This window comes from Pygoscelis adeliae, unplaced genomic scaffold (genome assembly GCF_000699105.1).
Source record: "Pygoscelis adeliae isolate BGI_AS28 unplaced genomic scaffold, ASM69910v1 Scaffold46, whole genome shotgun sequence".
Lineage (NCBI taxonomy): Eukaryota > Metazoa > Chordata > Aves > Sphenisciformes > Spheniscidae > Pygoscelis > Pygoscelis adeliae.
The window spans coordinates 16,841-30,371 of record NW_008824931.1 but is presented as its reverse complement, the minus strand read 5'-3'; the positions used below and the strand labels follow the sequence as shown (position 1 = coordinate 30,371).

Below are 13,531 nucleotides of genomic sequence, written 5' to 3'. Positions count from 1 at the left end.
TGAGGCCGCACCTCGAATACTGTGTTCAGTTTTGGGCCCTTCACTACAAGAAGGACGTTGAGGTGCTGGAGCGTGTCCAAAGAAGGGCAGCGAAGCTGGTGAGGGGTCTGGAGAACAAGTCTTATGAGGAGCAGCTGAGGGAACTGGGGTTGTTTAGCCTGGAAGAAAGGAGGCTGAGGGGAGACCTCATCGCTCTCTACAACTACCTGAAAGGAGGTTGTAGCGAGGTGGGTGTTGGTCTCTTCTCCCAAGCAACTAGCAATAAGATGAGAGGAAATGGCCTCAAGTTGCACCAGGGGAGGTTTAGATTGGATATTAGGAAAAATTTCTTCAGTGAAAGGGTTATCAAGCATTGGAACAGGCTGCCCAGGGAAGTGGCTGAGTCACCATCCCTGGAGGTATTTAAAAGATGTGTAGATGTGGTACTTAGGGACATGGTTTAGTGGTGGACTTGGCAGTGCTAGGTTAACAGTTGGATGTGATGATCTTAAAGATCTTTTCCAACCTAAACAATTCTATGATTCTATTTTAAATGTACATGTGTTCCAAAATTTAAAATGCAGTGTTTGTCAAAACTGAAATCTTTGCCTGATGGTATCTACTGACAGACTGTTTAATGATTTAGAGTCACGAGCTGAAACATTTAAGATGTATTGGGGTGGGATTAAGCTCAAGATTAATGAATTCTCATGTATCTCCCATATATAGATAAATACATATATTCCATATATCTTGGTATTTAAGGGATTAAAATTGATTCTTGTATAGGAGTGTATGCTCTTCTAGACTCTACTATATCTTCACATGTATAACCCTCATTCATTTTTCAGCAGCAGTACTTTTAATCGAAAGTTAATTTAAACTAAAGTTCTTGGACTATTCACAAACTGAGGTGGCGAGAGAGGAGCCTGACTGTGTTGTGAGGGAATTAAAGCTGAGGACGGGAGCTCTAGGCTAAGTTTTTCTTTAAATTTTGCTTATGTGTTCTTAACTTGAGCCTTTCATTCAGCAGCTGTATTTAGCAGCTAACTTGAGTTTGGAAAGTGGAGTAGGAGTTTTTAAAGGCTGGACCAGATGATCTTTCGAGGTCCTTTCCAACCTGGGCTGTTCTATGATTCTCTGATTTTGAAAACAGGAATGATGAGATTAGGTAGAGTTTGACCTTAAAGCTTTTAATTCTGAAGAGTGTAAATTTTCAGGTCCTTCAAAATGTAACCTTGTTCCACAGAATACATCTGGATTTCCTCTTGAGAGTACCATGAGAAACATGGAAGGAAATGGCAAGACTGGAACAAAAAACCCTGGAAGTTCTCTGGAAAAAAATGATAGGCAGCTGCATAGTAAATGGTCTAAAAGAGTAGGTCAGATCTCCAGTAAAGAAAATAGAATTGAGGAAACAGAAAACAAAGAGCAGATTACTGGTTCTACAAGCCAAGCAGCTCACTGGGGCAGGACTTCCCAATATTTTGGTGCCCAGGAAGGGATTCTTGAGCCTGATGCAAATCTGGATTACGAGACTGAGATTTCTGATTCAACCAGAAGTGCAGATGCTTCAGAAAGCTCCAGACAGATCAAGCATAAGAGGACACCTTGCATGTATGGAACAGGCTGTTACAGGTAAAGCAAAATTAAAACTAGCTTAAGATAGCTTATTATTAAGAAGTAATGTATTAGCAATGGAAGAGAAAACAGTAAAGTCGTTACAAGCTTTGATTTGAAAAAAATCTTTTGGTGAGCAGGGGACTGATGGGAAACAAATGGCATAACAAGAATTTTAAAAGTATAAAAAGAGGAGCCAGGATGTCTTGCTAATGGCTAATATAAGCCAAACAAGGGATGAAGTACTTCAAAAAAATTAAAAGATGAAGTGTTGTAGGAAATAAGAAACAAAGGTCCATTTTAAAAAGAAAAGAAATATTAAAAAACCCCAAAAACAAAAAACCAGTGTGTACCAGGAGGGAGAAGAGATGTAAATGGTTGAAATGCCCAACATAGACCCTGTAGGCTTGTTTTATTAGTGGATGAAAGTTTTGTGAAAGATGATTGTATTTATTGAAGTAATTGCATGTTTTGTGATCTGAATATTTAAAATACATATTATCTGTCATTCCTTAAATAATCAAGAATTACTTTTATTATTATTACTTGGCCAGTCTGCTTTTTTTTGTTAGCTTCCTCCCTAAAAATAGAACAAGGCATACTTACAAACTCCATGTTAACCTTTATCTAGTCAGCATCTCTGGTAATACAAGTGAAGAGCTTTTTTTCTCTCCCCACCCCCCCCACCCCCATATCCTCTCAATTCATAGTGAAAGATCTGTCATACAAATCTTCTGGGGGATACAAATGTTCAAGTGAAGTTCCAAAACATAAGTGCTGAGTGCTTGGTCTCCTGCTAGTTCTTTCTGACCAGAAAAGGCCTGGAGTGCCATGTGTTGATATATTGAGGGGAAGATACAAATCTAGAGGTGGTCTTGAGGCTGGTAAATGACCAATGACCTAAAAACTGTATTTAGGAGAAGGTTTTGAGCTCTGGGTAAATCCATGAACATTGTAAGCACAAAAGATAAGGCAAACAGTGGGTCCTGTTACCTTATTTTTTTATTATTGTCATGTCCCCCCCCCCTTAAATAATCAAGAATTACTTTTATTATTATTACTTGGCCAGTCTGCTTTTTTTTGTTAGCTTCCTCCCTAAAAATAGAACAAGGCATACTTACAAACTCCATGTTAACCTTTATCTAGTCAGCATCTCTGGTAATACAAGTGAAGAGCTTTTTTTCTCTCCCCACCCCCCCCACCCCCATATCCTCTCAATTCATAGTGAAAGATCTGTCATACAAATCTTCTGGGGGATACAAATGTTCAAGTGAAGTTCCAAAACATAAGTGCTGAGTGCTTGGTCTCCTGCTAGTTCTTTCTGACCAGAAAAGGCCTGGAGTGCCATGTGTTGATATATTGAGGGGAAGATACAAATCTAGAGGTGGTCTTGAGGCTGGTAAATGACCAATGACCTAAAAACTGTATTTAGGAGAAGGTTTTGAGCTCTGGGTAAATCCATGAACATTGTAAGCACAAAAGATAAGGCAAACAGTGGGTCCTGTTACCTTATTTTTTTATTATTGTCATGTCCTCCCCCCCCCCAACTCCAAGGGGCTTGAGCAATAGGAAAAACAGTGAGGTTGTTTAGGAAACAAGCAAGCACAAGTAAATGGGTTCTTGTATATGTTTGGTGTGCCTAATGCTGCAGATGACTGTGTAAATCAAAAGTGTAAAGCTGTTGTGTTAATGACACATCAGGCTTCCAGTTTTCATATAGCTTTCTTCCACATATCTCAATTTTTGCCCTTAATGAATATGATAAAAACATGTTTTATTAGGCAGTTAAGCTGATCCAGTAGTACAAATGCAGCCTCTAGTTTGCTCCAGCTACTTTTAATTTTGCTCAGACAAGTTTTCCCCTGTATGGGGATTAAGCTGATTTAATGCTCTGGTATGCTGAAGGATTCATAATGTTTAGGAAGGCAAATTAGTTACAGATAATATGGAATAGGAGTCTGCATGTGCACACTTCTTCTTGGGTCTTTATTCTAAAACGTTTGGCAGGAATAATTTTGGAAAGTATTGCTTTATAAGAAAAAAGAATGCTCTGAAATAACACATAACAAAATCTTACTTTGTTGGAGAAATTTGTAAAGGTGAAGTATCAAAAACAGCTTTGATCTTCAGGAAATGTCATGAGACTAAACCTGCTTGTTTGCAGCAAAAGACATATGCTTTGTAGTCTGTCTTAGTATTTGCGTTTAATACAAGACCACCAAGTAGTCTTTCTGCATCGATGGGATAGCTATGTTAGAGTAAAGCAAGTCATTGCAGTTACCCATATTTTTAACAGAACATGTTACGTCAGTGTGATGTGAAGAGGTGCTTTGAAGGAACACATTGATAGCGTATTCAGTTTTTCATTGTGTAGTGTCTTCCTTGAGCAAAACCTAGTTTTTAGAGTTGCTAAGGAAGAGGGGCTGCTTTGAGTGCTCTTTTGAGTACAATGGATAGTTGGTTTCCCTCTCCTTCATTACTTTAACCTTATGAAAGGTGTCTTCTAACAAGATGTACTGTAGGAGTCAACTTCTTAAATGAGTACTGCTTTGGTAACTGTAACATTTACTTAAAGTTTTTTTTCTAGGTGAGGTTTCTTATTCATAAAATTTCATTTATCCAATAACTAAATGCTCTTCAGAGTTCTAATCTTAATGTGTAAACTCCTATTAATAGATACTTGTCTTCTGGATATGACTGGCACTTTTGGTAGGTGCCTAGCAAAATAGCACAAATTGAAAAGATAAAATGTTAGTTCTATTGATTTTATTAGATTTCTCTAACACATATTGTAAACATTTAGGAAATAACTTTGTAACCCATAGTTAAGTGTCTTCATTTATGAATTTGAAAACACTGCTTTTGAAAGAATCAAGCTTGTTGCACAACTCTTGCTCCAGGGATTCTTCCTGTCATCATTCCTCAGTGTCAGGTTCTCTTTCTGAGGTAGCCTGAAGCTTTACCAAAATGAAAAAAACTATTACCACCAGGAGGCAAAGTGCTCTGTGTATGTTATATCTGACTGTATTTCTTGTCAAGGAACTTACTTTTTGAATACTGTCTTGTGTTTGTTTTCTTGTCTGCTGCTTGTTTTTCCGCACTTAGAAGAACAGGGAATTAAAAATAAATCCAAACCAAACACCCTTTTCAAGGGCTGCATAGAAGGGGTGCGGTAGATTTGAACTCTCATCTCTAAAACCGTAACCTGCAATTTTTGTCCACAATTCTATCCTTTTGCTAGCCTGCGATACGGTGCTCTGCTGAGTGGGTATGTGTAAATCTTTCCCATAGCTGTCAAAGCAGGGCACGCTCAACCACCCTTTGGATTTGTATGTGCATTCTTCTAAATGCTTTGCTCTTTGTTTATGAAAATAAGTATTTTTTCCTTTCACCTTAAGCTTGTAAATCTGGCAGCTGAAGACCTGCATCTGTCTTTTTTTGAGTCCTGTCTTCTAAGAAGACTTACAATTTAGAACGTACAAACATCTTATGCACAGCTGTGGCAAAACTTCAGGCTTGAATTCTATGGCTTTATAACTAGTGCTGGTAATTCATTACATTTTCACTACCACTACCAGTTTCTTTAGTAGCTGAGAAAATAAGCCCTTGAGATGGCAAGGGTCTTCTGCATGTGATTATGAAGAGCCAGGGATTCTGACCTAATCAGCTAAACTTGCTTTAGAAAAAGCTTTTAAGTTGCTTTTGGTAGCTGCACAGACATAAAACTGTCTTAAATATTTCACTGAGCAATACTCAACTTCTGCTTGAGATTACTGCATTGATTCCGAAGAACTTTATCAGTTTTATTTGCATAATTTTTATTTGCATAATTTTCTGCATCATTAAGTGTGAGTACACAAATTCAGAGCTTCTGTGAAAGGAAAGTTGCAGTAACTGTGTGAGTATGTTTATGAGAAGGCAAATCTCCCATAAAACTTTATTCTTAAAATAGGCTTTTAATTGGTTAATTTTTTGTGAGTAAAGCTTAATGATTTCGTTTTGATCAAGTGAATAACATATTCCTGTGCAGTGAGGTTTTGTTGTGAAACTAATTAACTTTGGAGTGCAACTCATGGCGTGATAGATGTTGTGCTCTTACAATTCAAATCTCTTGTGTCTAAAAAAAACCAAAACAAAACAACCCCCTCAAACAACCCAAACCCTTAATAAAAGGAAGAAGCTTTAGATTTTTGCAAGAAGGGAAAATGTTTGCTTAATATAAGCTATGCACTTCCCTGCTTCTATTTATTTTGCTGGATATCATTGCACAACACATAGAAGTGGAATACGTACAAACTATCCAGGTAAAGGTAAGATAAAATATGATGTTTTTTATTAGTTCTGAACATCTGAAGTAGGACATGTTTAAGGTGCTTCACAGGTAATGTATAATTTGAGGAGCATCATCCACTGGCCCAAAGAATCCCAAAGCCTTGTGATAGGGAGTGTACATCAAGACCGTTTTGTTTCTCTTCCTCCTTCCTCCCATACTACTTTCTTTTTTCTTCCTCTCCCCCCCATAAGGGCTGTTTGGTGTTGTCCAAGTAGGTTTCAAAGTAAATTTTTGATAGGAAATGGATATCTTCTAAAATACAGTAGGCTGGCAGCTATTAGGCCTTCTTTCCTTGGTGACTATGACGCTACATGTATCTTACTGTAGGAATAAATATAAAAATTATTTCACAGAACATTAGTTGCTTCTGTATCTCTTTGAGAAGATGAATTGTGTCTCAAATGACTCAAAATTCTTGCTACTATTGCTAATAAGCTAGCTCTATGCATTTAGAAAACAAAGCAAGTAACCTCTAAAATGACTTGGTATCATCCCATCTATTTTTAAATGGGAAAAGAAGAAGGCAGCCAGCCTGAATTTGGTGTAAAAAGTGGTTTCCTGAGAACTTGTGGTAGAGTAAATGACTGGTAAATGCAACCTTGCAATGATTTCTAGTGAAACAGTATTTACTTACCCTACAGTTTGCAGAAATTAACATAAAAGACCAGGACAAGAAGTCTGTCACCTATGTAAACAGATCCAAGGGATACTGGGTCTTTGATAAGTAGCTCATTGAAGAGTTTATCTGTAGCTTGCTTCTTGAGCTTCCTCAGTGAAAGATACCAGGCAAATGGAGATTGAAAGTATTAATACTAAATATCCACTTGTTTTGGAATGCCTAAAAGGAGGCCTGAATGGCTAGTAGAGCCCACAGTGCTTAAGTAATGATTTTGCAAAAGCTGTAACAGAAGCGCTTTTTTTCTTATGATAGTAGTTGAAATGCTGAAATTAACATTGGCTGTTCCCTATAAAGTTCATAAGAGGTAGTTGTGAATTTAAAGGAAAGAATGCCTGTGATCAACGAGGAAGCTGTTGTGTATGTAGCTAGCTACATAAGTGTTTCTGGCTTTGTGTTTCTAAATGCAGCTGTAACAAGTGTAAATTAAAGCATAATTACTCGGTAGTTTAAAGTTGTCATTCCTCTTGCTTGAGGCAAGCAGTTCGCTTTTATAATTTGCACAAATACATTGAAGATTATGTTCTCTGGGAATTAGTGTGGTAAATCACTGAATTGTGGATGTCTTTTGGAAAATAACTTATTAAAATATCTCACATTCCATGCTTTTAAATATTATGCTTGGAAAAAAGTGTCTCTAAAAGAAATCGTAGCGAAAAAGTAGATTTGTTTTTGGCACCAGTATGTTCGCTTTGACATAATTTTTGTAGTATGTTTTGATCCGTCATATGAATTTCTCCTGAAGTCGTAACCTGTTTTTCTGTGTTTATCATTTACAGAAGTTTTATAAAGCAAACTCTTCTCCAAGTAGTGTTGTTTATAGCTGCTTTGTCTTGTATGGTGTGTATGCAAACATATTGCCTAGAAGCAGTAGAAATGTTCTTTCAATGATGCATGTACTTCTATTCACTACTTGCTCACCTTGGATTCAGCTGTCTAGGTGTTGTAGAGCAAAAAGTCATGGATGCTAGTAACGTGCTCTCATCACTAACATTGGTGTGACTCAGCTACATACAGAGCTGTTATGTCTTGTGGTATGTCATGGTAGCCAACCAAACTTGACAGCATAATCAATGTAATGTCCGATGGACTGCTCCATCTGGAATAATATGCAGGCATTTGAAGTATTCAAGTGAGTAGTAACTTGTATACAGAACAGAAATAATAGTTGAGACAGATCGCCTGAAGCTAATACGCGATAACTGAAGGGTGTGGGGAGCCTTCAGTACTGCAGTTGTTTGGCTGCCATGTGTTGGCCCTTCCAACTTGTGCTAAGACTTCAAGCAGAAGTTTCTCTCGCACTTCATTAGCTCCAGAGGGAGTCGTAACTGAGGAAGTCACCCACTGAGTAAGGTTCATGCTGTATGACTACATCAGTAGGTTGTGTACATGTTGGACAGCTGAGACTTAAAGCTGGTGGCAAAGAGGAAAATTCCTGTTTTAACCTCTTTTGCAGCCTGTGCAGAGACAAAGCTTTTCTTCTGTTATCCTGAAGGTAGGTGTTACATTCTGCATCAAGTTAAACGTTAAAAGCCCCTCTTTATGTAACCACAGAAAAATGAATCGTCACTGATTCAGCAACACCTTTCTTATCTTCACTTCTCGTGTTTCAATGGAACAGTCAATTCTCGATACGTATGTGTCTTTTGCAGGAAGAATCCCATTCACTTTCAGCAGTTCAGTCACCCTAATGATGACGACTATCATGAAATGGAGATTGTAACTCAGAATAACGATGATAACCGGCCTGAATGTCCATATGGAACGGCTTGTTATAGGTAAGAAACACTACAAAATGGCTTTTCTTGTTTTACAGGTTAAGACTGTTCTCCCCTGAAGTTATAAAATGACAATAGAATAATGAGTAATCCTTGATGTTAAATCTTAAGTGTAGACTGTCATTATGGCTCCTTGTAAAGTCTCACTGCCTTCTGAAACTTACTGTGGACAGGCTGCTACCTTTAAAGCACCAAAGTCTGTGCAAAATATTTGTTAGTGATTTCAGCTGGTGAACATGAAAACTTGACTTTTGGAACTTATTCAATGACCTAGAGATCAACACTTTTATACTTGTCAACATGTAGTAAACTTCTTTTTTTATATAAACAATAATTTATTGTTAGATGTTGTTCTTGATATGTAACTTTTAGTTTAAATTTTAAATACTCTGTTCTTTGAAGAATAAGAAAACATAAGTAAGCAACTGATCTGATCCAAGAGTAAGTTGACTTTAAATTTACTTTCATTGCTTTGATGCTATTTTTTTTTATAGAAGACATACAAACTTGTAAACTGAACTTGCTGGATTGCAGCAGCCTATTGCAGAAGTGAGTAATCTCTCTGAAGAATCCTTCTGTGGCCTCTCCCTATGATCTTTGAGACAAGCAGTTCTTTCCAAATTCTTTAGTTTTCCCGAACTATTTAATTTGTAGCCTTATGTTTCAGAATGTGGAAGCTATGCCTGGATGTCTCAGACCTGCAATGCACTGTGCATGCATTGTACTTAATAACCAGAAGTTATGTTCTGGTTTCATTTTTAGTGAGAGTAAATAATTGGATCAGTTCTTACTATGCTGAACAAATGCATCTTATCATACAACTTTGGAAACGGATCTCATCTCTTAGTTTAGATCAGCCATCTTTTTTTTTTTTTTTTTTTTTTTAATACTGAAACAAGAGGAACTCTTATTTAACCTGATTTTTTTTCCACCCTACATTCTGTAAGCTGAGAGATTGCAGTAAGGCACTGGTTACAGAATTTTATTTAAAAAAAAAAAAGAAAATTATCCATAAAATACCAAGGGGTTCTGGGCTTGCTAAGTGTGGAACAAGGTGGCAAATCAAGCTTTTACTGTTTTCTTTGCAGGAAGAATCCACAGCACAAGCTAGAATACAAGCACAGTGCACCTCCAGGTAAGCCAAGTTGTTCGATATAGCTCAAAGCGTGTGTGTGGGAACCCCAAAACCCAGTAATGGATACCAAAAATTTGGACTAAAATGCTTTCGGCTACTGTAAGTGAAAAACACTGCATTTGCAGCTTGCTTTGTATTGCCCTGCAGCCTTGCTCTTCTCAAGTATGAGGTCTTGCCCTTGTCTGTGATAAGGAAGGTTGCTTGGGCACTGCAAACTTGCACTCCCTTTTTCAAATGTTTTTCAACTGAAGTGAGATGGGCTGGGTCAGACACAATTCACGTAGTTTGTATGCTTTGTATCTTATGCATTGACAAAAATGCTGTGTGGCAAGTGGCTATTTTCATGAGTTCAATAGGTTTTATTGAAAATTAAACATGGTGTATTGTGATATTGCCAGGTCTCTGTATTCTGCTTCCCCCATTCAGAGCTGGAGTATTACAGTGAAAACGGGGAATATATTTAGGTGTTACTGAAGCATTTCTCAACATTTCGAACGGCTACTGCAGTAAATTATTTCTATAGCTTTTCTCCTATCCCCATGGCAAAATGCATACATAGGAATATATCTTAAGATTTCATACTTACTTTTTATTCTTATTTTCCTTTTGATAGGAAATCCTCTGGTAACATACAATTTTAAAGTCTTGTGATGCTCTAAAACAAACATTGCAAGCATGGCTGTCATCTTTTTTATTTTATTTTCAATTTTTTTTTTTTTCTTTTGGACCAGTGATTTTGTTTCGGAGAGAACAATTTTTTGCGTGTATGTTCTTTTGAGGCTTGGAGGGAATATAATTAAAACTGAATCTAAGTTTCTATTCTAAAATTTTCTAGTCTTTTATGTTCCGGTAACTAAACTCGTTGAAAAACACAGGGGAATGTACTGTTTTACGTTTTGTCTGTTCTTAAAGAATTCAAAGAGATACTTTGCAATTTTTTTGTGCTTTTTCTTATTATTGGACTTGGAGATCTTTTTCCACTTGAAATCCCAATGCAATAAACAATACTTCAGAGCAGAACAGTTATGGAAGTGTAATGATAATGTATTTTACTTTAAAGAATCAGGATTATGACATTATTAAGGAGAAATTGCACTTATGGAAACAATGGTGTAAAATATTTAAGTGCTTTGAGATATGCCAATTTTCTGTTTAAAAATACCAGTCTTGATGACGTTTTTCTACAGATGGAATGGTTCATAATTGTAAGAACAATTCATCTGGGTATTCTCTCAGGAATCATTCAATACAAAAAAAGGGGTTTTTTGGGCAGGAGAATAGTTTTTATGCTTGTAAATACAGCACAGTCATTGCAGCGTTTATTTTAATAGGTCAGTCTTTCATTGTAGCAACCTCTATGAATAACCCTTATGCCAGGTTGTACTCTGTCCTGACTAATAACTTTTTCTTTTCTGTAGTAACTGAAAGAGGAGCCCGACAACGAACTGCAAAGAATGGTGAGTATGTTCTAATGTTATGAATGGGCACATCAGCATGGGACGCAACTGATCTGCTTTGTTTTTTGGGCATTTAATAGTGCTGGAGATGCTTGATAATGCTTACCTGAGGAGAAAGTAGTTGTTATTTTAGTAAAACCCTGCTTGCTTTTTTACAAGTAATAGTGCTGAAATTGGATTTGTGCCAGGCTTCCTGGATGAGCATACCTGTACTTCCCTGGAAGCAGACAAGAAAACAAACAAATGTTTTAAGGAGAGACACGTGTGGCTAAATCGATTCTTCCTTCCTTGCACAGGGGTCATAATAGGATGAAAGGAATCCAGTATTTCATCCACAACTAGTTAAGGTTGCCCCGTAAAGATTGATTGCTCTTGAAACATTGAGATACTCCTTCTGCATTGCATTGACCTTTAAGTAACTTTCAAGTGGGATCTGTGCATGTGCTGATGAGCTTTTCTTACACTTACTATGAGGTATCAATGTTTCAGGTAAGATACTGGCTTGTTGGGACCAAAGGGTAGAAGAAGGTTAATGCCTTTGAGTTGAGGGCAGCTTTCACTGTAAACAACATGTGTATCCTTCTTTAGTTTCTAGTTGTCGGTGAGGATTATGCAGTAGCACAGGCAAGCTGTGGTCTCTCTTGATAATGTAAATTGTAATACTGTGTATGAATATCTCCTCCATTTACCAGTGGCGCATCTAGCTTGCTTTGCTGCTGCCAACAATGTTAACTTATATGTTGCGGGTGCATAGACTCCAGTTTTAAATATCCTTTAGGTCTGTTTCCAGGCTTCTTCTGTGTCTCAGCTTTCAAATTCAAAGCTTCCTATTCTCTCCAAAATAATTTAAAAGTAAGCTTTAAAGAGCAGTCTGAAAGTCTGATGATACGCCGTCTTCACTTTCACTGGCCTGAACAAGGCATGAGGATGTGGAACTGCTGCATCTCAAGTGGAAATGGGGACTGGCTTGTCTTCCTTGAGATCACCAAGGTGTGGCTGGTCATTTCCTAAAGAAATCCTCAAAGTAGAGAGATCTGCCTTCTAGAGAAAATTAAATAAAAGTGCAAATAGCTGTAGTTAGTTTTCTAGGCAAAGTGTTTTGGCGTCCATTTCTGTTGTGGGTGGTTGCAAGAGGTTGCTTTTGTGCTTTCTGCTGAGAAATTTCTTTCCCATCCCATTTCCTTATCATGTATGGGTGCACTTCTGCTGCCACTGAATGCTTGATATGGCTGTATCTGTGCACTAGCATATTCTGTCTGTTTTGCTGCATCCCATGATGCAAGTACCAGCCCCATCTCGGTCACTGCTCCCTCATAGAAATGTGTATTACACCATGGTGAGAATTGTTACCAGCACTGTAAGAGCAGTGAGCGGTTAAGATTTTATAGTGAAGCAAGCTGGGACTGTGTGCATATCTACAGTCCTTCTTACTCTAAATCTAAATCTTGAAGGTTTTAAATTGTAGCTGTGCCTTTCACAAGAACGCCTTCCTTACCTGAATGGTAGCTCCTGTGTGTACAGCTCATGACAGATGGTCAGCCAAGCATGACTATGGATGGAAAAGTAGCTTCTCTTGTAAACGCGTAAAACTTTAACACAGAAGTGAAATTCAATCTGTCAAATTCAGCTCCTCTTACTAAGTAAGAACCAAGGAAGAATTGATATTCCATGCACAGGGGAAAGAAGGGAATTCATTAATTAAAGTGCTGTTCATATCTGCTGATTTTTTTTTTTTTTTCTTCAGTGTCTTGTTGACTGGCTTGCGTAGCTCTCTTGAGGGCAAAGCTTGTAAAAGGTTGCACTCAGCAAGTTCACATCTGAGGCAGTCATTCTGAGCCGTGCAAGGTCACACAGGCAGTCAGGGCTCCATTAACCTTTATTTTGTGCTGTTTGGCACAACTGCACTGTTAAGCACAGCAGGATTAATTTCCATCCAAGTGTATTTAAAATCTACCAGCCAAGAAAAGAAGGGTACTGTCTACATGACGTTCGACGTGTTTAGTTTTTAACATTTTTAGTCTAATTGCTACCAGAGGGATTGTAAGTTTCCTGTAGAGAATGTGGTCTATGTTCTGAGAAATAATCTAAGGCTAATTACTGGGGGAATAGTTGTAAGGGAGGAAGCAAAAAAAAAAAAAAGTGTCAGAGTTATGCTGTCATTAAATTGTCACTACTGAATGACCTCACTACATTGTTGCTACTTAGATGAATGCCCTGCTGTGACTATGGACTATGCAGGATTCTCCTACACACTTCTTTGTAGGTTTTCTAGCAAGCTAATCAGCTCACTTCCAAACATAACTCTTTGAAAGAGGTGGTCGGCAAGCTTTTTCTCCCTGCATGGAGCCGATAGTTTCAGAGAAAGTTTCCAGGTCATCTTGATAAATATGGTACTAGGGAACAGGCAGAATTGTGCTTAGTGAGCAGCTTTAGGGGCTGTGAGGCTGAATTAAACTGTAGCAAAAAGAGGTGGAGTGGGAAGACAGGGAAGGAAGTGCATCATTCACTGCTGAAATCTAAAAGCACTGATGTACGGGGAGGAAAAACATAGTA

The 13,531-nt window shown here is 37.8% G+C and overlaps 1 protein-coding gene across 1 annotated transcript in view; it reads left to right on the top strand.

The window, feature by feature from the left end:
- The window catches only part of APLF (aprataxin and PNKP like factor), a 25,842-nt gene that overhangs the window by 9,117 nt on the left and 3,194 nt on the right, over positions 1–13,531 (top strand). The window contains exons 5-8 of the mRNA XM_009325006.1: positions 1,229–1,617; positions 8,261–8,386; positions 9,475–9,521; positions 10,940–10,978. Of these exons, the coding sequence (XP_009323281.1) occupies positions 1,229–1,617; positions 8,261–8,386; positions 9,475–9,521; positions 10,940–10,978 (601 nt within the window). The remainder of the gene's footprint in view (positions 1–1,228; positions 1,618–8,260; positions 8,387–9,474; positions 9,522–10,939; positions 10,979–13,531) is intronic.